The following is a 25,064-nucleotide window of genomic DNA, read 5'->3' on the forward strand; positions in this document are numbered from 1 at the left end:
TGGGAGGCTGAGGCATGAGAATTGCTTGAGCCTGGAAGGTGGAGGCTGCAGTGAGCCGAGAGCATGCCAGTGCACTCCAGCCTGAGCGACAGAGCCAGATTCGTCCCCCTACCCCCAAAAAAGGAGTCATGGTTCAGACCTCCATTGTAGGCCCACCCCCTTGCTTTACTAGCTGAGGGACCTTGCCTAAATTCTTTAGCCTCCAGGAGCCTAAATTTCCTTATCTGCAAAATGGAGATTAATAAAACTTACCTTGCAGGACCTTTGTGAAAAAAAAAAAAAAAAACTTGAGAAGGCATTCAAAGCACTTAGTTCATGATCAATAAATATTAGCTTATTGTTTTTCTAAGACGATGAGTAGGATTTTTCATCAGAAATAAATCATTCTGGTTGCCTTGGGCAAACTAATCTGCAATATAAAATATCTATAATAAATGGCTGCTGTGTATTCATTGCTACTGTGTGCCAGGCACCATGTTAAAACACTTTATAAAAATGATCTCATTGAGACGTTTCCACAACTCTTTTTTTTTTTTTTTTTGAGATGGAGTTGCACTCTTGTTGCCCAGGCTGGAGTGCAATGGCATGACCTCTGCTCACTGCAACCTCTGCCTCCCCGGTTCAAGTGAATCTCCTGCCTCAGCCTCCTGAGTAGCTGGGACTACAGGCATGTGCCACCATGCCAGGCTAATTTTTTGTAGAGACAGTGTTTTACCATGTTTGCCAGGCTGGTCTCGGACTCCTGACCTCAGGTAATCCACCCACCTCGGCCTCCCAAAGTGCTCAGATTACAGACGTGAGCCACCGTGCCTGGCCCTTATCCATAACTCTTAAAGTAGGTGCTAATATTTGCAGTAAGTAGGTGGAGATGGCTTATCTTTCGCTGAGTTAGCTTGATCTGATTTGAGCTGGCAATACACTGCCTTCCAGGTCATTGTCCCGCCTCTGGGTCTTTGCACATCCAGACCACACTTCTTTCCTCTTTACCTAAATCTGCCTCTTTCTCATCCTTGGAGAGAAGTATTTGCACCCTTCCTTTGCCCCCAGTCTTTCTTTTTTATTTTTTCATTTCATTTGATTTATTATTATTATTATTATTTTTTGAGACAGAATCTCACAGTCACCCAGGCTGGAGTGCAGTGGAATGATCATGGTTCACTGTAGCCTCAAACTCCTGGGCTCAAGCAATCCTCCCACCTCAGCTTCCCGAGAAGCTGGGACTACAGGTGTGCACCAACAAGCCTGGCTAATTTTTGTAGGTCTCGCTATGTTGCCCAGGCTGGTCTCCAACTCCTGGGCTCAAGCGATCCTCCCGCCTTGGCCTCCCAAAGTGCTGGGACTATAGGCACGAGCCACCGTGCCTGGCCATGCCCAATCTTTCTTACTGCAGTTGGTGATACATGGTTTTTGTTTTCTCTATACATGTATTTTTTGGTGGTGTGTTTAATATCTGTCTTTTCCCAGACTGTCGCCTCCATGAAAGCAGGAACCTTGTCTGTTTTCTCCTCCAAGTTATCCCTCCAACGCCTAGCACAGTGCCTGGCATATGTAGGAGCTCAACAGAGTTTGCGGAATTATTATGTGTATGTCTGAAGGAAGGATGTTGGCAGTGCGCCCAACGTGTGAGGGGAACCCCACTCTCCAAGGTTCCAGTGGCTTTAAAGGTGTCCTCGAGAAAGTCAGAGGGACAGGGGGACGCTTGTTTTCCTTCCTTCCTTCCCTACCTTTCTCTCTCTTTCTCTTTCTTTTTGCTTTAAAGTATGCTGAAAGGACACTTTAAGCCAAGTCTGAATGGCTCAGGCAGGACTGGGGCGCGGGTGCTGGCAGGAGCCGGAGAGGCGACATCTGGCCATGGAAGCGTTTGTTTCAAAGTTCAAGGCCGTTCGCTCAGGGTCAAGGTCAGTCCGGCGGGCCGTTCGGAGACCAGCCCCAGCGTGCCAGGACCGTTTCCGGGGCCTGGCCGGGGCGTTGCCGCGGGGTCGGGGACCAGCACGAGTGCTGAGTCACGCCCTGCCCGGGAGCGCCTCGGGTCGGTAACTTGGGAAGACGACCAAGCGGGAGCGGGAGCCGGAGCGAGAGCGCGCGGGCGCGGCCGACAGGTGAGATCGCGCCGCCGGGCGGGCTCTCGAGACCCCGGGCGCCCCGGGCGGGACGGGGACCCGGAAGAGGGGCGAGCGGATCAGAGGCCTGGCTCACGCCGCGTCTGGCGTGGGGAGGTTGGTGCGCGCAGTTGTGGCGCTGCGAGGAGACGGATACTGGGTTCAGGCCCGCCCCTCTCCCCCAAAAAACGCAACAGGGAAATTTGCTCCTGGCCGAGGGCAAAGAAAACTCCACCCTCCTGGTTTGGCCCCTAAATCCCTGCTAAGTTTTCCTAAGGGAGATGGGCTTAGGCCGGGGAGGGCGAACCGGGGAAGAGGGAAGATGGGGTGGGTGTAACCCGGATCTTGCGAGGACCGTCCGAGGGTCCGCTGGGTAGAAGCTGCCGGTCCGGACAGAAGCAGGTGTGGGGGGAAAGGGAGAAACCTCAGTCTCTAAGAGGAAAGAAACAGGAGTTACCCCAGTGCCCATAGGCTCTGGGGGATGGGGGGTGCAGCCCTAGGAGGTCTGCTTTTCCCTTCCCGAAGCCCTGGGTGCTGCAGGGACAAAGACCAGCGGTGAGTAAACTAACTCTGATGGGACGCGTGCAGTCCACCGGGAACTGAATTAGTGGCCGATATTGGGGCTCTCCTTCCAACACCACCTGATCAACACACCCTGCCTTTCCCTACAACGAGAGTCTTTTTGACCCTGGAATTTAAGGTGAGGATGGGGAGGGGTGAGGTCTCTTGGGGGGCTGATGATCCTGTAGGAGGACAGGCATAGGGCAGAGAGTCAGATATAGTTTGGGATGGGACTTGCAGGTTTCTGGACTGTGCACCTGTGTTCAAAAGCCTGTATCAGGTTCCAGTGTGCGTGCATGCACCTGCCAGAGAGCCCTGGGATCTCATATCACACCTGCCCTCACCCCAGCACCTAGAGAGGAGTTCTCCAAGGAGCACAGTGTGTCACCAAGAAGAGGGCACTGAGCCCCAGCCAGGGTGGGCTGGGCAGGCTTAGCACTACCCAGCCCAGAAATGATGGGCTGGGCAGGCCGGTGGACTCCAGGGCCAGCCTGACCTTTGTCTGGTGGCGAAATGAAGCCAGCGTCCAGGTACAGGTGGTGGGCAGACCATGGGGACCACAAAGTAACTGGCTCTGAGGAGGAGGGACAAATTGCTTGGCTTAGGTTTTCTGTGCGGGAGTGAATATGACATCCAGATGAACCTGTCTGCCCCAGAGCTGCCCGCTCCTGGGGATAAAAGGAGGCTGCCTCCCTTCAGACTTTGAGTCCCTTTTCAGAAGCTGGTCTTTTGGGGGTTCTGTTCTTCAAGTAGTCCCTGAGGGGCTGGCCATGGAGTGTCTCAGGGAGGGAGGCCGCTCAACCCTCTCCATCCTGCTGGGTCCCCCAGGTGGAGGAAACCTCCATGGCGCTGTGAGTTGTGCTGTAGTGGCCTTCTTATCCGGGATGGCCACTCTGGGAATGTGGCTCTCCAGAGGCTGATGTTGAAACCTCCCCTTTGCGTGAGCCGTGACGACTCAAAAAGCATTGTGTTTTATTTGTAATATTTGTGAAGCAATACTGCAGCATCTCTGGGATGACATTCTTGCTTTGATCAGAGCCCACACGGTTCCTGCTGTGTGTCTTCTGAGGCACAACCTCTGAACAGCTTTGGCATAAATGTAACTTCCTGGTTTTTCAGTAGTCCTATGGGCTGCTTATTGTGGAAGAATACCCTTGAGATCAGGGTGGATGCTCTTGGCAGAGAAAACAGGATTGACTGAGCAAACTTTTGTGTAAATCAGATTGTGTGTGTGTGTGTCTGTGTGTATGTGTGTTGTGGGAGGGAGCAAAGGTAAAGTTACTGAGGAGTTCCTGGACAATCAGGGTTTGTTCCATTCTCTTAGGCCTTCTTTTAAGCTAACATTCCTGAACCTAGACAGACATAGTTAAGATTGTCTGTGATTCCCACTGGGGCTTTGGTGTTCAGTTCAAAATCAGGTGGTGGATTTAGCAGTTCCTCAAACAGTTAAACTTCAAGTTACCATATGACCCGGCAATTCCACACCTAAATATATACTAAAGAGGACTGAAGACCGGTTCACACAAAAACCTGTACACAAATGTTCATAGTGATGTTATTCACATAGTCAAAAGGTGGAAACAACCCAAGTGCCCGTCAGCTGATGACTGGATAAACAAAATGTGGTCTATTCATACACCAGTAATGGACTGTTATTCAGCCAGGAAAAGGAATGAAGCACTGATAACATGCTACAACTCGGATGAACCTTGAAAACATTATGATCAGTGGAAGACGTCACAAATGAAAAGCCACATAGTGTATAATTCCATCTACATGAATTGTCTAGAATAGACAAATCTATAGAGACAGAAAGAACATTAGTAGCTGCCCAGGGCTAGGGTAGGTGGGGTACAGGATTTATTTTGGGGGTGATGGAAGTGTTCTGGAATTAGATAGTTGTGATGGTTGCACAACCTGGTGAATACACTAAAACCCACTGAACTTACATCTCCTTTTTGGAAATTTAAATTAAAAAAAATTTTTTTTTGAGACAGAGTCTTGCTCTGGCGCCCAGGCTGGAGTGCAGTGGCATGATCATGGCTCATTGCAACCTCGACCTCCTAGGCTCAAGCGATCCTCCCACCTCAGCCTCCTGATATCAGGGACCACAGGCATGCGCCACCATGCCTAGCTAATTTTTTGTAGAGATGGGGTTTCACCATGTTGCCCAGGCTGGTCTGGAACTCCGGAGCTCAAGCAATCTGCCTGCATTGGCCTCCCAAAGTATTGGGATTATAGGTGTGAGTCAGCCTACATCTCATTTTTTTTTTTTTAAAGATGGGGTCTCGTCTAGGCTGGAGTGCAGTGGTGCAATCATAGCTCACTGTGAACTTACATCTTAAGTGGAAAATTGTATATGTGAATTCTATTTTGATTAAAAAATTAGATGGTGAGCGGTCTGTCCTATTATTAAAGACATTATTTCTGCAAAAATGACATATGCTTGTTTGAAAAAAATTCAAACAATACAAAAGCTTAAGGAAGAAAACAAAAACATCGTCTATGACCACTATTAGCACATTGGTTCAGAGAGCAGGTTTGATGTGTTGAGAATTGAACTGGGGCAAGTTGTTGAACTTTTTTCTAAAATAAGGAGAAAAAACTCATACCTTAAATTGAAGATATGGGCAAAAGTGCAGCAGATGCTAACTGCTGTAATCATTACCTGTATATATGTATTCATACCGAGGTGGATGTGTCTTATTGGCCATAAATGGGATTAGATCTTTCATGTGGTTCTGTGGCCTGACTTTTTGGGACTGGGCAAACTAATCTGCAATATATATTTTATATATGTATATATAATAAGTGGCTGCTGTGTATTCATTGCTACTGTGTGCCAGGCACCATGCTAAAATGCTTTACATAAATGATCTCATTGAATCTTTTCTACAGCTCGAAATCACAGTGGCTTACACCTGTAATTCCAGTGCTTCGGGAGGCTAAGGCAGGAGGCTAAGGCAGGAGGATCCCTTGAGGGGCTAGGAGTTCAAGATCAGCCTAGGCGACATAGTGAGACCCTCATCTCTACAAAAAAAAAAAAAAAAAAAAAATTAGCCAGCTCAGGAGTTCAAGGTTATAATGAGTTACGATCGTGCCACTACATTCTGGCCTGGGTGATAGGACAAGACCCTGTTCCTAAGAAAATTAAAAATAAGTAAATAAATAAATAAAATAAATATTGCCTGACTTTTTCTTTTCTTTTTTTTACTTTTGAGACAGGGTCTCACATTGTTGCCCAGGCTGGAGTGCAATGGTATGAAGCACTGATACATGCTACAACTTGGATGAACCTTGAAAACATGTTTTATGTAAATCAGATTATGTATGTGTGTCTTTGTGTATGTGGGTTGTAGGAGGGAGCAAAGGTAAAGTTACTCACTGCAGCCTCAAACTCCTGGTATGTGTGTTGTAGGAGGGAGCAAAGGTAAAGTTACTCACTGCAGCCTCAAACTCCTGGGCTCAAGCAGTCCTCCTGCCTTTGCCTCCCAAAGTGCTAGGATTATAGGCAGGAGCCACCACACCCAGCCCTTGCCTGACTTTTTCATGGACAGACTTTTTGTATAAAAACATCATTCACAGGCTGGGCACAGTGGCTCGCACCTATAATCCCAGCACTTTGGGAGGTCGAGGCAGGCCGATCACTTGAGGTCAGGAGTTGGAGACCAGCCTGGCCGACATGGCGAAACCCTGACTCTACTAAAAATACAAAAAACAATTAGCCGGGCATGATGGCACATGCCTGTAGTTCCAGCTACCTGGGAGGCTGAGGCAGGAGAAATGCTTGAACTCAGGAGGCAGACGTTGCAGTCAGTGAGCTGAAATTGAGCCACTGCACTCCAGCCTGGGCGATAGAGTGAGACTCTGTCTCAAAAACAAAACAAAACAAAACATCACTCACCCTTTAAAAACGACTGGCTACACAGTACTGCATTGTATGGGTTTATAATATTTTATCCTGTAGCCTCTCATTGGTGGCAGTTTCCATTGATTGATGGAGTGTCACACAGGTGGAGGTTTGCACAGCACTACTGCTATGTTAGAACATATAGCTGGACATCCACTAATTCCATACGTGCATTTTCATCTCCTACAGGGTGTGTGGCTGGAAATGCAGCTCCATGGCTTAAGCCCTTGCTTTAGGTGTCTGGCCAAGTAGATCATGGCCAAGCAGAGGGGAGTTCACTGTTCTCTGGGGCCAGGCAAGAACTGTCACTGGCAGAGCCAAGGAGAGTCGGCATGTCCAGGAGTATTGGGCAAGGGGCTGCCAAAGAGGCAGGGTGAAATCTGCTGGAGAGTCACTGGCCTCCCTGTTCCACAAGTAAGGGAGGCAGGGGTCAGTAGAGGAGAGAGAAGAGAGAAAGAGCAGATTGCAGGAGAGGCCTCTGGCAGCATGAAGAGGAAAAGTGCCTCCCCTCCCTGGCCCTGCTCTGGCCTGGGTGTCCCCTCAGGCCCCAGGCCCTTCACAGGGAACCCCAGATAAGCAATTTGCCTTCCTTGGTGAGGCAAGAGTTTGCCCTTTTGGGGAAGGAGGTTGATGATCCTAGGGGCCTGGGGGTCAAAGGCTCGGCTCCTTTGGTCAACTCATTGCCCCTGAGGTCCACTCTGGGGTCACTAGACTTTCTTTCCCTGAAAGAAACCCCGTGAAGGGCCCGGGGCAGGCTTGTATGTCCACCTGGTTGTCAAAGCTGCCCTGGCATGGCAGGCTGTCTGTCTGTCGGCCCCTGTCACCTGTCCTCTAAGCCTCTCTACCTTCTGCCACAGGTGCCCTGAACTCTACCCGCGTCCTCCCTTCCTGCCACTGGGCCTCTGGCCCAAGTTATTTCCTCTGCTAGGAAGGCCCCCTGATCTCAGCTCTTTTTCAGGGATCTAGGTTGTCCTTTTTGAGTGTCCCTGGGTGCTCCAGTGTGACCTGACGCACAGTGGACTCCCCTATCCCTATCCCCGGCCAGCTGCATAGCCCCTCTCAGGGGCCATGCCCAGCTAACTTGGAAGTGGGGCTTTCTGGGTGTTTTCTTGACCTCATCCCTGGCTGACAGCCCCAAGGGTAACACCCAGCACAGAGGGTTCCACGCTGCCAGGGGCTGGTGAAACACACGCCACCCACGGCCGGCCTCATCACTGCCTACATTCTCAGGCCCTGCGCAGCTCCTGGTGTTCACTGCTACCTCTGGCTGGGCCTGTGGGCCCTCCTGGGTCCTGGTCCCTAAGAGACATTCCCTTCTGGCCCAGTTGGCAGATTCAGCCTGAGGTACACTTGGGATTAGCTCTAGACAACCCTTCTGAGGGCTTAGAGGAGCCAGGGTGGTCCTGCCTGCTGGGGGGCTTGTCTTGGGTCCTAATCACCACCAGGGCTCAGCGTCCTCATCTGTAAAATGGGTATGTTCAAGCCTCAATGCTTTGGGGACCATTTGACCCATGAGAAACAACTTTAAATCCTCTCCAATCCATTGTGTCAGTGCCCTCCCTCCGCTATACTGTCCTCCCCCAGGGGAGAAGTTAGGCAGTGGGCATTTGAACACCAATGGGAACAGTGCCTGGAGTTCTAACCAAAAGCTGCCCCATAAGTGTGGGATGATTTGGGGACCGTCTTGGGGAACCACCACGTCTTCGAAACCAGTGTGTACGAGGACATCTCAGGATATTATAGCCGGTTGGGCCTTATAGTCCCCTCCCATTATAGGGGGTAAATTGAGGCCCAGAGAGGGAAGGGGTTGTGCCCCAGACCCACAAAGATGATCAGGGCAGTGCAGTGGCCTTCCAGCGGCCTGAGTGTCCCAGATGAGCTGGAACACACTTCCTTATGAGGCTGTTCAGTGGCTTGATGTCTGTCCTTCAAGGTTGACCTCAGAGTCTACTTCCTCCTTTGCTGACACCCCCTCCAGTCCCTCTTCCTGAAGCCCACAGCAGCTGTTGAGCCTCTGGGGCTGCTTTCTGTATAGTGTGAGCTTTGTTTCTTTTTCTCAGCATCTCACCCCAGCAGCCTGGCTTATTTCTGCCTCTCTTTAGGGCTCAGCACAGGCCAGGAGGAGGGTTGATTGCCTGTCACCTCTCAGGGTCTCAGCTGTAGTCAAGAGTGCCCCTCAATGGGCTGCGTGGCTCCTCCCACACCAGCAGCCCTCTGCCTGCCTGAGGCCCACACTGCAAGCATCCTAATTTGGGGTTCTGCTTGGCTGGAGGCAAGGCCTCTGGTGCAGCCCCAGGCCAGCCCCTGGGCCCTCCCCTGTCTGGGGCAGACTCTGGGATGCACAGGTAACTCTGTTTACCAGCCTTCCAGGCTGGCTTGGGGAGTCCAGGCAACTTTGCTGCTGTAGGGCCCAAGGCTGTTGAGTTGGATAAAAGACAACTTTATACAAATATAAAAATAGAAATTTATTTAATGTATGTATACACAGGAGCCTTCAGAAGGAAGACCCGACCCCCAAAAGAGGTACAGAAGCTTATATACCATCTTGAGGTCATAAAAAGAAATGGGGACTGGGTGCAGTGGTTCATGCCTGTAATCCCAGCACTTTGGGAGGTTGAGGTGGGAAGATCACTTGATCCCAGGAGTTTGAGACCAGCCTGGGCAACAAAAGGAGACCCCCATCTCTACCAATATTTATTATTTTTATTGTTTTATTTTTTTGAGATAGGGTCTCACTCTGTGGCCCAGGCTGGAGTGCGGTGGTGGCATAGTTACGGCTCACTGCAGCCTTGACTTCCCTGGCTCAAGTGATCCTCCCACCTCAGCCTCCCAGTTAGCTGAGACTATAGGTGCACATCACCACGTCTGGCTTTTTTTTTTTTTTTTTTTTTTTTTTTTTTTGTAGAGACAGAGTCTCTCTATGTTACCCAGGCTGGTCTGGAACTCCTGGGCTCAAAAGATCCTCCTGCCTCAGCCTCCCAAAGTGCTGGGATTATAGGCATGAGCTGCTACACCCAGCCCCATCTCTACAAGTAATTAAAAAATTAGCCAGGCATTGTAGCATACGGCTGTGGCCCCTCCTTCCTACTCCGTGATCACAGTCTTAGTTCACACCACATTTGTTTTAGTCTGTTTTCTGCTGCTACAGCAGAATACCACAGACTAGGTAATTATAATGAACAGAAATGTATTGGCTCATGGTTCTGGAGGCTGGGAAGTCCAAGATCAAGGGCCCTGTGTCTGGTGAGGGCCTTCATGCTGAGTCATCCCATGGTGGAAGGCAAAAGAGAGAGTGAGAGAGAGGAAGAGCTTAAACTTGCAGCCTCAGAGGCCCTTTTATAATTGATATTAATCCATTCATGAGGGTGGAGACCTTATGACCCAAACACCTCTGATTAGGCCCCATCTCTCAACACTGTTCCTTTTTCGGAGACATATTCAAACCCTAGCAGCAGAATTTTGCAGGATTCTTGTCGTAACCTGCTAATTGACCTCCTTAGACCTGGACCTTAAGCTGGTGACCTGTGAGCTGGGCTGAATCTGGTTGCGGTGTTTGTTTAGTGCAGTGCTTAAAGAATGTTTTTTGTTGTTCCTTTAGATGTGGCCTGTGCTTGCCAGTTCCCCACAGGTGTGCCCACTGTTTCTTGTTATTGCACCTTTTCCCAGCTTCCCACATCATTAACATTGCCTACCTGGTTCTTGGACTTTGTAAGCTCTGACCTTATAACGGCAGGGACCATATCTGCCTGTCTGACCACAGGATACACAATACAGAGCGTGTCAAAAAGCAGGAGTTCAATTCATATATGTTGTTGAGTGAACATTATTCCCCTCTTCAAAAGTCTTTTTTTTTCCTCCTGCACCACTACAATCTCTCCCAAAAGTCTTTGATGAAATATATCAAGTAAAAAACAAACGTGCAGAACACTTTGTTTAATAGGTGCAAAAAATAATTGTGATTATAGGTGCATAAACTGTCTCTGGAAGGAGTCATCCAAACTTGTTACGTAACAGTGGATGCCTCTGGAGAAGGGAACTTGGTGTTTGGGGGATGGGCTGGAAGTGGGATACCCCCTTGTTCCTTCTGAATTTAATTCAAATTTTATAAAATTGGAGTTTCGTTAATCAAAGATTTACCTCATCTAAAAAGGTCAATTCATGATCGAAGCCTCTCTCACTGTGGGTCCTCCCAGCCCTCCCAGCCACCCTAACTCTGATGTGCTCTCCTCTTTCTTCCCAGCAGTGCCTGGTTCGAGATGGGGTCCCAGGTCTCGGTGGAATCGGGAGCTCTGCACGTGGTGATTGTGGGTGGGGGTTTTGGTGGGATCGCAGCAGCCAGCCAGCTGCAGGCCCTGAACGTCCCCTTCATGCTGGTGGACATGAAGGACTGCTTCCACCACAATGTGGCTGCCCTCCGAGCCTCCGTGGAGACAGGTAATGTGCTCCCGTCTGGGGCTGTCACCGTGAGGGGGGTCTTGTCTCTGCTCTGGGGCTTGATTTTAGGACTGGGGGTGGGTTTGCCCATTTAGGGCAAAGTGCCTGCATTCCACTGTCAGACAAGCTCTGGAGAAGCTCAAGGTCTTTGGTCTTAAGTAGCCACCATAATGAGACCCTAGAAGTAAAAGCTTGAGCTTTTCTGAGGGTCTGAGGCCCAGATTGGTGTTTTAGGAAGTAGGGGTACCCCAGGCATACCTAATGGCCCGACTCTTTGGTCAAGGGCGCCCCTGTTGGTGTGCAGCTCGTGAAAGGTTCTGAGTCACTCTGGCTTCCCGTGGGCAGCCTAGCTCTGCCCTATGACCTCTTCTGTGTCCCTTCCCCAGGGTTCGCCAAAAAGACATTCATTTCTTACTCAGTGACTTTCAAGGACAACTTCCGGCAGGGGCTAGTGGTGGGGATAGACCTGAAGAACCAGACGGTGCTGCTGCAGGGCGGCGAGGTAAGTGAGGGCCAGCCCGGCTGCCAGCTGGCTCAAGGGCCCTCTGCAGGGCCTGAGCGGGATCCTCCAGGGTCAAGAGAGAGCTAGGCTGGGGGCAGTGGCTCACACCTGTAATCTCAGCACTTTGGGAGGCCAAGGCGGGTGGATCACCTGAGGTCAGGAGTTTGAGACCAGCCTGCCCAACATGGCAAAACCCTGTCTCTACTGAACATACAAAAATTAGCTGGGCGTGGTGGTGGGCGCATGTAATCTCAGCTACTTAGGAGGCTGAGGCAGGAGAATTGCTTGAATTCGGGCTGTGGAAGTTGCAGTAAGCTGAGATTGCACCACTGCACTCCAGTCTGGGTGACAGACAGAGACTCCATCTCAAAAAAATAAATAAATAAAAAGAGAATGCTGTCTGTGAACCCCAAGCTGTGCCTGGTGCTGGGCAGATAGCGGATTCCCCATGAACAAAGGCTTGACCACAGCAACCACAAGAATATGGTGGCAGATATTTCTTGTGTAATTCCTGCATGCCAGGCCCTGTTTGTAGCCTTTACGTAAATCTCATGAATGTTTACCGTGCCTCTATGGGGAAGGTGGTATAACTTCATTTTACAGAGAAGCTAAAGGGTTAAATGGCTTGCTTAAGATCCCACAGCTGGTAAAAGGCTGAATCAGGATTTGAACCCATGCAATTTTAGCCCAGAGCCCATGCTCTAAAAGCTGGCGTCCCAGACAACTCCCAGGCCTGGCCAGCCCTCGGCTCTGTCTAGAACAAAAAGTCACACACAAGGTCCCACATCCCCTGGATCGGGACGTCACTGGGGCAGAGGTTTCCCTTCACTCATCTGTGTGTTCCCCCACCTCACATGTGCATCATGGAGCCTGGAACACACCTGCCATGACTTGAGCTCCATCGACAAGCTGCCACCAGCTCTGGATGAGTATCACGTCCAGCCCAGCCCCACTTGGTGTTTGAAGCTAAGGGGGCATTGAGAAAAGGAAACACAATTCCTTTCCTTGATGAGTATGTGATTTAGTGTGACCCAGCCCTTCTTGAATTAATGGGGCCAGATAGTTTCCTGGTTGGAAAGATTACTGAGTGTCCCCTAGTCCTGCAGTCTCCGGCCATGTGTTTCAGAGCCCTGGAAGATTCCATGAGAGCATCTTGGAGGTTCAGGGGAAAGTAGGGGCTGAGTGGAGTCCAGGCCCTCCAGCCCCTCCCATTGGAGCAGCTCTGTTTTTGTCAACTTTATATATTTAGGCTCCAAACAAGATTTCCTTTTCTTTGTTTAAAATTTTTTTAATTAAAAAACATTTTTTTTTTATTGTTTTTGAGACGGAGTTTCGCTCTTGTTGCCCAGGCTGGAGTGCAATGGCATGGTCTCGGGTTACCACAACCTCTGCCTCCCAGGTTCAAGCGATCCTCCTGCCCCAGCCTCCTAAGTAGTTGGGATTACAGGCACATGGCACCACGCCCAGCTAATTTTTGTATTTTTAGTAGAGATGGGATTTTGCCATGTTGATCAGGTTGGTTTCAAACTCCTGACCTCAGGTGATCCGCCCGCCTTGGTCTCCCAAAGTTCTGGGATTACAGGTGTGAGCCACCGCGCCCGGCCTAAAATTTTTTTTATTTTTAATTAAAAAAAGTTAAATTATTTATTTTTTATTTTATTATTTATTTTTAATTTAAAAATTAAATTAATACGGAGTCTTGCTATGTTTTCAGTGCAGTGGCTGTTCACAGGTGTGATGCCACTACTGATCAGTCTTTCTTTCTTTCCCTTTCTTTTCTTCCTGGCGGAGGCAGGAGGAGGGTTCTTCTAAAACACCCGGGAGGTTCTGAGCTAACTCCCGTGGGCAGTGTCCGATCCTGCAGCCCTGCCTCCTGCTTCCAGGTGCCCCTCCCACTGCCATGCTGGGTGGCTCCAGTTGCCCCCGCATTCTCCACGCGGAGGTAAACTCTACTTCCTTAGGTCTTTCCCCGGGTTCTAGTGCCATCCTTTGGGCTAACCAGTGTGGTGGTTTCACCCCCTCCCACGAGGGCTGCCTCGGGTGCCTAGAGGGGCCTCTTTGTCTGGTTTGTCCCGGCTGGCAGGCCGGGAGTAGGATGCAGAGGCCTAGGCCTGCCCTGCCCTGCTCTACCCTCATCTTTTTTTTTTTTATTTTTTTTTTGGTCTCTCTCAGGCCCTGCCCTTCTCTCATCTTATCCTGGCCACGGGCAGCACTGGGCCCTTCCCGGGCAAGTTTAATGAGATTTCCAGCCAGCAGGCCGCTATCCAGGCCTATGAGGACATGGTGAGGCAGGTGAGCTGTGCACTGAAGGCACGGGGCAGTGTGGGCAGACGGAAGGACAGCCGTGGGATTGCCTAGGCCCGCAGCTGGGAGGCCACGGGGGTACTCAGAGCTGCTGGCTGTAGCCATAGAGTTGGAGAGTCACTAGGAAGAGACTTTCCTGGGAAGAGACCTTGAACTTGCTGCTGGAGCCAGGATGTGAGCACCTCAGACCTGCTCATGTTGCCCTTGGTATGTCTCTGACTTGCCTCTCCTGGGGCTTTTCACGGGTCCCTTCCACTCCTGTTTTCATAAGGCTCTGTTTTGTAGAGCAGGCTTAGATCCACGGTCTTCCACAGCAATTCTGCGAGGTGGGTGGGAGGAAGCACATTTGGACTCAAAACGTGGAAAGGGTTCTCTGCCCTCCTTTGGCCCAGGGAGCCACACCACAGGCTGAACCAGCAGACAGAGGTGGATGTGTAGGTGTGTTTCATATGTCCCTGTTCCGCATGTCCTCTTCTCCAGGTCCAGCGCTCCCAGTTCATCGTGGTGGTGGGAGGAGGCTCGGCTGGAGTGGAGATGGCAGCAGAGATTAAAACAGAATATCCTGAGAAAGAGGTGGGCCAGGCTGCCTTGCCTTGGAGCTCTAAGTGGTTGGCTTTTTTCTGCATTATCTTAGGAACATCAGGAATTCGCTCAGGGCAGAGAAGTCTGGAGCTCTATTCACATAAACTGGGAGTGTGTATTTCTGTTTTGTGCCAAGGTGCGATTCTATAGGGGATTTTTCCTGCAGAGCTGGGATCCTGCTGCACCTGACCTTACAGAGCTGCTTAGGGTGTGTCCTTTCTCAAGGAAAGGTCCTGCCCTCTGCTCCAACCTGGAGGATCAAGCCCAGGGGCGATACCTTGCAAAAGCGGAACTTCTGTGTCGCCTTCAGAATTCAGGCCTTTGTGATACAAATGTATATTTGATTACCTCTTGCTGGCAACCAGCTTGGACAAAGACACCTTCGGTTGTTGCTTTGGTCTCTGCCTGATATGGTAGCCCCTGCTCTGAGCAGCCCCATGGTGGTGGGGAGCCTGCAGCACAGCCCTTTCTGCCCACGCTGGGGAATGACTGAACAGCACTGCCTTCTGTTTCCCATGGGTGGGAACGGGGAGGGGACATCAGCCTGCCCTGTTGCTTTCTCATGCTCAAAAGACAGAGATCCTACCAGGCAACCTAGCAAGAAAGAGAAAATCCTGGCACCCTGTCCAGGCTTGGCAAGGGCTGAGTGATAAACGTCATTACAGGTCCTCTAGGCGAGAGCTTGCTTGCGGTTGAAGCCAGATCGGCTTCTGAGAGCCACGTGGGGCCTGTGAATGGATCTTTTTTCTTCAGGGAAAGGCAGGTTGGTTTTGAAAAGAAAAATCAATAGAGGATAATTTAATTATATGGCTGTTCTCTGACAAATTGTTGGAAATTATGATGAGTGATTGATAAAGTTACAATTCATTCATTTTGATTTATGAGGGTTCTATAGGGAAAAACCAAACTGTTTTTCTCCCAATTCACTCCACACTTCTGGGATGAGATGTGTGGGTTTTTCCCCCACTGACCAATTCTCTGACACCAGCTGGGTGTCCTACAGTTAAATTCAATTCTGACACTACCTGGTGTTAGTGCAGACCCCACGGGTCAAGGGCTCAGTCCCACGATCCTGCCCCGACTTCAAACACCAGTTGCAAGTCCATAGGTCCCCAGCTTACCCACGCTTCTGTCCCACTTGGCTACAAGATAGAGATTCTCATGACTCTCTCCTTGGGTTAAATAATTTGCTAGAGCAGCTGATGGAAGCCAGGGAGACAGTTTACTTGCTGTTGCTGATTTATGACGAAGGATGTTTTAAAGGACAAAAATGAACATTCAGATGAAGGGGCACATAGGGCGTGGTCTAGAAGGGTCCTGAGCACAGGGGCTTCTGTCCCCATGGAGTTGGGGTGCACCACTGTCCTGGCATGTGGACATGTTCACCAACCTGGAAGCTCTCTGAACCCTGTACTTTAGGGATTTTTATGGAGGCTTCATCAGGTAGGCAAGGTTGATTATGACCTCAATCTCCAGCCCCTCTCTCGTCCCTGGAGCTGAAAGTTCCAGACTTCTAAGCTGGCTTGGTCTCTCTGGTGACCAGCGATCATCCAGGAGCCCATCAGGAGTAGCTTCATTAGAACAAAAGATGCTCCCATCACCAGGGAACATCCAATGAGTTAGGAGCTCTGTGTCACACCCTCCCATCACTCAGGACATTACAAAGATCTCAGGAGCTCTGTATCAAGAACCGGCAATGAGGACCAAATATTAGAACAAATGATTCTCTCTTAGTAATTTACAAGGGTTTTAAGAGCTCTGCATCAGGAACTGGGGGCAGAGACCAATATATACATTTCTTCTTATTTCACAGGGGTCAGACCAGTTTGAGGTAGTAAAAAAGTTCAAGTAACTCAGTAAAATATCCACATGTTTAGGATTTGTAGACAATAAGGGTAGTGGCAGCCACCCTTTATTAAGGACTTAATATGTGCTGAGTTACATGCTTTATACATTTTTTTTTTTTTTGCCCATCATTACAAAATTCCTATGAGTGGGGCTATTGTGCCCATGTTAGTGAGCCTTTGGGAGGTGTCCAAGTGAGTATCAGAGATGGGATTTCAACCCAGGCAATTTGATATCAAAGCCCAGGCTTTGAACATGATTGCAACATGAGGTGCCCAGGACGCTTCCCTGTGTTGTCCCAGACAGCAAGTAGACACGCCTGGAAGCACTAATTTTAAACGAGCTTTAATGTTGACATCAGCCTGATTGACTGTTGGAATGTCCATGGCTTGTATAATTATAAGTGCCCAAGGATGCTTGAAGATAATTTTCCAGGTGGCCCTAGGTGAGGTGTAGGTTGTGACATGTTGGCATATTGGTAGTCCTCTGGCCTGGGTGTGGCAGGAGGGTACTGAAAGAGTCCTAGTCTAGAACATGTGGGCTTAAGCCCAGCTCACCACTAATTGGTCCTGGCATTGGACAGATTACTTCTCTGGAGCTTCAGTTTCCTCATCTGTAACCTGGAGGTACGAGTGGAGGTGGACGTTTGTGCAATGTTTGTGTTTGAAGACTTGGGGGCTCCTTCTCAGGCCCTGTGGTCATTTTGTCCTCAGGTCACTCTCATTCACTCCCAAGTGGCCCTGGCTGACAAGGAGCTCCTTCCCTCCGTCCGGCAGGAAGTGAAGGAGATCCTCCTCCGGAAGGGCGTGCAGCTGCTGCTGAGTACGTGCACCCTTACCTCCCTCCCTGCCCTGCCCTGGCCTGGTGAGATATGGCTTGGAGGCTTGGTCACTGCTTCCAGCAGGAGGGTGGCTATGGTCCACCCCAGGCTCCCTCTTTTCCACTGTGTCCTGGGGTGGAGCATGAAGCACTCAGAAGTGGCTGTGAGCATCAAAGCCCATCTGAGCCTTGTCCAGCTGGAAGTTGTGCCCGTCCCCGGGCAGGGAAGAGGGCCTGGTACTTACAGGATTTCCATGTCCTGGTTATTGCTTTGGATGCAGTGCAGATGGTGGGATGCCTGTCTGCTGAATGATTTTTCTTGAGTGCATCTGAAGGATTTGCCCCAAATAGGATGTCTCTGTGGTCGAGGGAATAGGTTTATTGGTTTATGTTTTGAGAGTGGTGAGGAGTGTGGCCTTCTTGTAGAGCAGGGGACGAGACCCACCCAGCAAACGCTGGAGGGTGAGGTTCTCTTCCAGCTCTGTGGCCCCTACACTTCACTGCACGGGGCCCCAGCCTCCTCACTGTTTGCGGGAGGGTAAGGCACCTGTCCTGTGAAGGGCCCACATGGCTGCCTCAGCCTCCTTTTGGTAACTGGCTGTGGAGTGCTGCCGTCACTGTCACTTTAGGCAGTGAGTGTAGCGAGCTGGCTTCTCTTTCTCTGGCTTTCCCCTTTGTCGTGGTGCACTTGGAGCGCTCGTCCTGCCTAGTTAGGATGGCACGGCTGGCACTCATAAGAGGCGCGTCTGAGGTCTTCCATTAAACAGCTTTTCTGAGAACTTCTTGGGAAACAGCCTCGCTTCCCTCTAGGGGCTTCTTGGAACTTTTCTCCAGCTGGGCCCCTCGGGGCCAGATGTCCAGGTCAGCTTTGTGGGGCATAGAGTGGACTGAGGGAGGGGCATGGTGGGAAGACAGGGTGTAGCCATTGCCCAGTTGGGCCCCAGAGGTCCAGGCCCTCCCCAGGGTCAGCCTTGGCTTGGGGTCCAGGCTTGATGGGGTCCCTGTCCCCACCAGCCTCCTGGTCATGAACCCCCTTCTAGGTGAGCGGGTGAGCAATCTGGAGGAGCTGCCTCTCAACGAGTATCGAGAGTACATCAAAGTGCAGACGGACAAAGGCACAGAGGTGGCCACCAACCTGGTGATTCTCTGCACCGGCATCAAGATCAACAGCTCCGCCTACCGCAACACGTTTGGTGAGCAGGTGCCCAGCCGGGCTTCCCCCGTGCCTCCTTGCTTTCCAGCACCCTCTGAATGTCCTGCAGTGCTTGCCTCCAGGAGTCCACACCTTGCTGTCTTCCCCCTTTCTTCCCAACAGCTCAGACTTTAAATTCAGTGAGGGTTCACCGTTGCTGAGCTCTCCTCAGCTGTGATGATGGCTTGGCCCCAGGTGGCCAAGGTGACCAGAATCTTGTGAGATTAGGGCCGCCCCCTAGTGGTAAGAGATGGGAACAGGCGTCAGAGAGATGACAAAGATTGGTGGGGTTTCTTTCCCCCTCACCTGGGGACAGAGGAAATTCAGGGTCAGGCCTTCCTCTCTCTTGGCAGGCGTGCTGCTGCCCCCAAACCCAGATCAAAACATTTGGTCTCTTGAGCTTGGATTGACTGGGGAGTGGGGTTGGTAACATGGCCTCGTTTCTTAAAGCTCGGTATTTGCGTATTTAGCTGGCTGGAGGTGGCAGAGGTGGACTGATGTGTGTTTAAGCCTCCATTTGTGAGCAGGAGACTCAGTGGCCAGGCCTGGTGGTTGCTTTGTGTTCTCAAGTCCCTGTCATTTACTCCCGAATGCCCTTCCCTGACAAGGAGCTCCTGCCTTGTGTCCAGCAGGAAGTAATGATCCAATCCCAGGAAAAGGAAGCCAGTCCAGGCTGTGTGTAGCAGTAGGATTGAGGGCTTATAATGGACAGAGATCCCAGAATTTACCAAATTGTCCTAATGTTGTATTTTCAAATACAAGTTTTTAAAAGTCCCTTTAAAAAAGCAGTTTGCCATTTATTAAAGCTCTGCATTTATTTTTAATGCTTCAGTTTTGTTTTTTATTTTTATTTTTTGAGACAGAATCTTGCTCTGTCATCCAGGCTTGGAGTGCAGTGGCGTGATCTTGGCTCACTGCAACCTCCACCTCCTGGGTTCAAGTGACTCTTGTGCCTCAGCCTCCCGAATATCTGGGATTACGGCTGTATGCCACTAAGCCCGGCTAATTTTTCTATTTTTAGTAGAGACGGGTTTCACCATGTTGGCCAGACTGGTCTTGAGCTCCTGGCCTCAAGTGATCTGGCCGCCTCGGCCTCCCAAAGAGTTGGGATTACAGGCATGAGCCACCACACCTGGCCTGCATTTATTTTTAAAATCTCACTTATATTCAAAAGTCAATTCAAGACTCAGCTAATCATTGTAACTTGTTGAGAGTTATATACATTTCTAAAAGGAGGCCTGTTGGTATTTTGACCCATTTCCACTCTGGCATCAGCAACCTTGCCTCTGCAGGAAGAGTTGTGAGGTAGAGACTTCAGGGGGGAATAAATTAGGTGGGAGGGTGGCCTCTAGAGCAGGCACCTCCAGGGGGTGGTCATGCCTCAGGAGGGCGACCTGACCAGCACCTATTGACCAGCGTCTAGAGCTCGCCCTCTCCTCCTCCTGGTGGCCACTTAACACAGCAGCTCAGTGTCTTGGTTTCGGTGTCATTTCTTCTGGCAGAGAGCAGACTGGCCAGCAGTGGTGCTCTGAGAGTGAACGAGCACCTCCAGGTGGAGGGCCACAGCAATGTCTACGCCATTGGTGACTGTGCCGATGTGAGGACGCCCAAGATGGCCTATCTTGCCGGCCTCCACGCCAACATCGCCGTGGCCAATATCGTTAACTCCGTGAAGCAGCGACCTCTCCAGGCCTACAAGCCAGGTAAGAGAGGCCCTATGTGCTTTGCAGTTTTAAGAGAGTTTGGGGTTAAACATGGGGAAGCCTTTTTGGGCTATGCCATACCTGGCCACTAGAACAAACTCTCCAAGCTGGTGATGGAAACATCCCCTTAGAGCTCTTTAAAAATAGGCCGGGCGCGGTGGCTCACACCTGTAACCCCAGCACTTTTCGAGGCTGAGGCGGGCAGATCACCTGAGGTCGGGAGTTCGAGACCAGCCTGACCAACATGGAGAAACCCCGTCTCTACTAAAAATACAAAATTAGCCAGGCGTGGTCGTGCATGCCTGTAATCCCAGCTACTTGGGAGGCTGAGGCAGGAGAATCGCTTGAACCCGGGAGGTGGAGGTTGCAGTGAGCCAAGATCACACCGTTGCACTCCAGCCTGGGCAACAAGAGCAAAACTCTGTCTCAAAAAAAAAAAAAAAAAAAAAAAAATCAGGGCCTCACCCACCTTCCTAAAGCGATTTCACATTTCCAGCCCTGAGTCCGAAGGCCCCGGGAAGGATCGGCACTCTGGGAGGTGCAGCCCCAGGGGGTTCAGTGAGGTTCTGGTTGTTTCTGTGTCTCTGCTTGCAGGTGCACTGACGTTCCTCCTGTCCATGGGGAGAAATGACGGCGTGGGCCAAATCAGTGGCTTCTATGTGGGCCGGCTCATGGTTCGGCTGACCAAGAGCCGGGACCTGTTCGTCTCTACGAGCTGGAAAACCATGAGGCAGTCTCCACCCTGATGGAGAGGCCAGGCGGGAGACAAGCTACCGCAGCAGGTGGGCATACAGACAGGTTGGCGCATGGCACCCGCCTGGCAAGTGCTAGAACTAATGCTATTCTTCTGGAATAAGATGCCAATGATGTGGTGGCTAGAAATGCAACTTGTATAAAACAAAAATGGGAGAGAGAGAGGCATTAAACAAATACCCCCCTTAGAGGATGCTTTCTGGGTTTGGAAGGTGTGCTTGCCGTGGTACTGGCTGAGCGGCTCATGCGTGCTGGCTGCATGGTGCTGGGGAGGCCACAGCCAGCCCTCCCTCTGCACCTGCCTCCTCTGCGATGTGTATGCGTGTGCACGTGCTTGTGGTCATGACGTGTGCCATTTAGAGCTCTCAGAGCAGGGCAGAGAGCTGGGCTTTGGTGGCCAGTGTCTGTCTGTGAGGGCAGGAAGGAGAGCTGCACGTTGAGAACAAAGGAGGGACCTGAGGTGGAGAGATGCCCTGTACCCCAAATCTCTGCCATCACATGGTCGGGGAGCCCATACATTCTGCAAGAACCAGGGACTTCACAGGAGCCTTGTTTTCAATTTGCTAACAGGTGCATAATCCCTGTACTCCTTAAGCCTCATGGCCTTCCTACATTTCCACTTTATTTGTTTTTTTGTTCATTTATTTATTTTTGAGACAGAGTCTCGCCCTGTCACTCAGGCTGGAGTGCAGTGGCACGATCTCAGCTCACTGCAACCTACGCCTCCTGGGTTCACATCATTCTCTTGCCTTAGCCTCCCAAGTAGCTGGGACTACAGGCGCGTGCCACCATGCCTGGCTAATTTTTGTATTTTTTTCAGTAGAGACGGGGTTTCACCGTGTTGGCCAGGCTGGTCTCGAACACCTGACCTCAGGTGATCCATTCATCTCAGCCTCTCGAAGTGCTGGGATTCCAGGCGTGAGCCACTGCGGCCAGCACATTTCCACTTTTAGATCCTAACTCCATACCATAGATTTCATTTAAGAAGAAAGAGCTAGATAAATGTTCCCTTCTGCTTACCCCACCCTGACAGAGTGCGTTTTTACACGGGCAGCAGGGGTTGAGACTGCAGCCTGGCCTGCCAGCCACTGGAGGTGTTTAAGGAAGGGCAGATAATGTGACTCTTTGCGGGGTGCCATCTGCTTACCCATTAGTGAGCAGACGGGGTTTCTGCGGGTGACCCCCAGCATATTTCTAGGTTACTTATGGGCAGATTTGTAAGTGACAAAACTCCAGCTAATGCTGGGAATGGGGAGGGGGCCCTCAAGGGACTTTGTGGTTTCGTGCTTCTGGTTTCCTGGCCAACCCCAGGGTCACTTGTCTGGAGGCCCAGCTGGGCACTAATGTCGGCCACCGACTATGTTACGGTGTATAAATGACTCCTTTATTTGGGAGAGATCTTCCAATCCAGAGGAGCCCCTCTTGGACCGCCTGGGTTAAATCTGCATAGCAGAAGTGGTTGATGAGTTCCTCTGAAGAAATTCAGGCCCCACCTCCCCACCCTGCCCCTCCCTGCTCCCTTTTGATGGTGGCCTCTGGGTACTCGGGCAGAGTCCTTGGGACACCAGCCACTCTGGGGTTCTCAGGCCATCCCACTGGGGCTGTCGCCCAGGCCTAAGTGAGTCGTGTGCCTCTATTGGAGGATGGCTGTTCCCCTGGTGGTTGCATCCAAGGATCTGTCTTTATGGACCACGAAGGGAAGCCCACCTTTCCGGAGGCAGGACCTTCGGCCTGAGAAACACAGGCCCTGGTGCTATCTGACCTGGGGTCCAGTGAGGTGGGAATCCCAGTGTGTGAGCGACAGGCCTTATTCTATTGACTTACAATATTCTAGAAGGACCTACGTGTGGGGACACAGTTTTCCAAACTGAGGAAATGTTGCAATAAAAGAATATGTTGTAAGAAAGACACTGGATCTTTTATTTTTTTCCTTTCATTTTCTTTTTCTTAAAAAAACAAAATGAAACCAAAAAAAAAGCCTGAAGCAAAACCTTTTTAGGAGTAGTTACAGATATTATAGGGGTGGGGGCGGGGGGCACTAAAACAAAGAGAAAAGCACCAGTGAGATGTCTTTCCCATTTTCTTCTCTCCGCCACGGAACACGCACACCAACAGAGCCCAGGCCACTTTTTGCCCTCTTCCCTTGGAAAAAGGAGGAACAGAAGATTTAATAATTTTGAAAGGACTTTTTCTTGTGTGAATGTGTGTAAAAGTCAATGCTATAAATCTAAAACGAGGTCTGTTTTTTTAAAAAAGTTCTAAAACAACAGGAGGAAAACATATGGAAAGAAACCCCTCACGGAGACCTGCTTCCTTACAGATGGAGGCTCTTTTGGAGGAGAGTGTGAAGGGCAGAGGCCCCCCCTGCGCCGGCAGGACCTGCCCGGCTGCCCTCCACTCCCCCGCCATCACCCCTCCTCTCTCCTTTTAAAAAGCAAAACCCCACTCTTGGGACTTGGGTCGTCCTCCGATCCCTGCTGGAAAGTGCGGCGGCTACTTGGCGTCGAGCTTGGCCATCTCCTGCACGTAGATGCCGATGCTCTCGCTGTCGAAGAGCAGGAAGTACACGTTCTTCAGCGAGGACGCGCTCGAGTCATCAAAGTGGGCTGAGATGGCTTTGAGGGTCACCTGGGCCGCGGTCTGTTTGGGAAAGCAGTTTCTGTGCCAAAGCAAAGGAAGAGCTGATGTCATTTTGGTCCCTGGGACCCATGGGAGCATGAAGTGCCTTTGTTTTTACTGGGTGGGGCCTCGCTCTGTGCAGGGCTAGTCCGTGCATGATATCCTTTGACCCTAGCCAAAGGGACAGCCTGGGGGTGGCAGGTGGGGCATGTTGCCCCCACTTTATAGGTGTGACACTGACTCGGAGAGGCACAATGATTTAATTTAATTTAATTAATTTATTTGCTTTGAGATGGAATCTCTCTCTGTCGCCCAGGCTGGAGTGCAGTGGCGCGATCTCGGCTCACTGCAACCTCCACCTCCCGGGTTCAAGCGATTCTCTTGCCTCAGCATCCCAAGCAGCTGGGACTACAAGTGCGCACCACCACGCCTGGATAATTTTTGTATTTTTAGTAGAGACGGGGTTTCACCATGTTGGCTAAGCTGGTCTTGAACGCCTGACTTCAGGTGATCCGCCTGTCTCGGCCTCCCAAAGTGCTGGGATTACAGGTGTGAGCCACCGTGCCCTGCCAAGCACAATGATTTTAGTCAAGGTCATAGGGCTGGCGAAGTGAAGAGTGCCCTGTATTTTATTTTTTATTTTAATTTTTTTAATTAGTTTTTTTTTTTAGAGGCAAAGTCTTGCTCCGTCACTCAGGCTAGAGTGCAGTGGTGTGATCATAGCTCACTGCAGCTTCAAACCTCTGGGCTCAAGCTATCTGTCTCCTGCCTCTCAGCCTCCTAAGTAGCTGGGACTATAGGCATGTGCCTATAAAAAAAAATTTTTTTTTTTTTTTTTAATTTTTTGTAGAGATGGGTCTTGTTATGTTGCCCAGGCTGGTCTCGAACTCCTGGCCTCAAGTGATCCTCCTGCCTCAGCCTCCCAAAGCTTTTGGATTTACAGGCATGAGCCACTGCGCCAGCTCCCTGTATTTGAATCTGTGTCACCTGACCAAGTCAAGCTTGGCTTTAAAAATGCTAGCCATTCAGTATTAAAAATACCTGGTCTTCAAAAAAGCAAACAGAAGTTTTATTAGCTCCCTCCAAACTGGTTTATGTACTAACCCGATTGCTTAGTAAAGGGCAAAAATGTATGCTCCAAACCTGTCTTCATAAGTCCTTTTTTATGCACTTAATATTTCATAGGCACAGGCCCATGTAATTTCAGCATCGTGACTCCGGGCATGGCAGGGTTGATGAAAGTTTGTTAAAGGCCCCAGGTTCCAGGGAGCTACTGATAGTGCCATCCACCAGGCTGGGCCACAGCACCAGCTTCCAGGGACACAGCCAGAGTGGTCTTTAGGGGTCAGCCACAGAGACCCCGGAGCAGGTCCAGGAGGGGCCTGTTAATAGGGATTCTTCCCACTCGCATGTATTCCAGCACAGAACAGCACTGCCGTGGTTCCACCGATGAAAGAATGCATCTCACAGCATCTCTGGGCCTGGACTGCTGAGACTCAGTGCTGTTTGCCTAGGTTGACGTACGATTACGGCAGGAACCTAGGCCTCATTATTTTCCTCTTGGGCTTCCCAGGACACGGCTATAAACCATAGCTATATTATAAAGGGCAGCTCTCAAGATGAGAGGGTGTTCAAAATTAAAGCAATAGATTGGCTAGGGGCATGAAGGGAAAGGATATGTTTTATGTGACAGGAGATATCCTCATTACGTATCTGAAACAATGCCCAGCTGGGATCTGTG

The 25,064-nt window shown here is 50.5% G+C and overlaps 2 protein-coding genes across 2 annotated transcripts in view; one reads left to right on the top strand and one right to left on the bottom strand.

The window, feature by feature from the left end:
• Window positions 1–2,022: 2,022 nt before the first annotated feature.
• On the top strand, window positions 2,023–22,610 carry AIFM2 (apoptosis inducing factor mitochondria associated 2). Its single transcript, NM_001133471.1, is given in 10 exon segments — window positions 2,023–2,099; window positions 10,814–11,004; window positions 11,391–11,506; window positions 13,302–13,448; window positions 13,679–13,798; window positions 14,291–14,383; window positions 16,951–17,059; window positions 18,097–18,249; window positions 19,751–19,951; window positions 20,546–22,610. Coding segments are annotated over 3 exon segments (330 nt in total). The 5' UTR covers window positions 2,023–2,099; window positions 10,814–10,826; the 3' UTR covers window positions 13,338–13,448; window positions 13,679–13,798; window positions 14,291–14,383; window positions 16,951–17,059; window positions 18,097–18,249; window positions 19,751–19,951; window positions 20,546–22,610.
• Window positions 22,604–25,064, bottom strand: part of LOC100456998 (core histone macro-H2A.2) — a 59,460-nt gene continuing 56,999 nt past the window's right edge. Inside the window, exon 9 of the mRNA XM_002820864.5 lies at window positions 22,604–23,363. Coding sequence (XP_002820910.1) covers window positions 23,198–23,363 — 166 coding nt within the window. The 3' untranslated portion in view covers window positions 22,604–23,197. The remainder of the gene's footprint in view (window positions 23,364–25,064) is intronic.

This window comes from Pongo abelii, chromosome 8, assembly GCF_028885655.2.
Source record: "Pongo abelii isolate AG06213 chromosome 8, NHGRI_mPonAbe1-v2.0_pri, whole genome shotgun sequence".
Lineage (NCBI taxonomy): Eukaryota > Metazoa > Chordata > Mammalia > Primates > Hominidae > Pongo > Pongo abelii.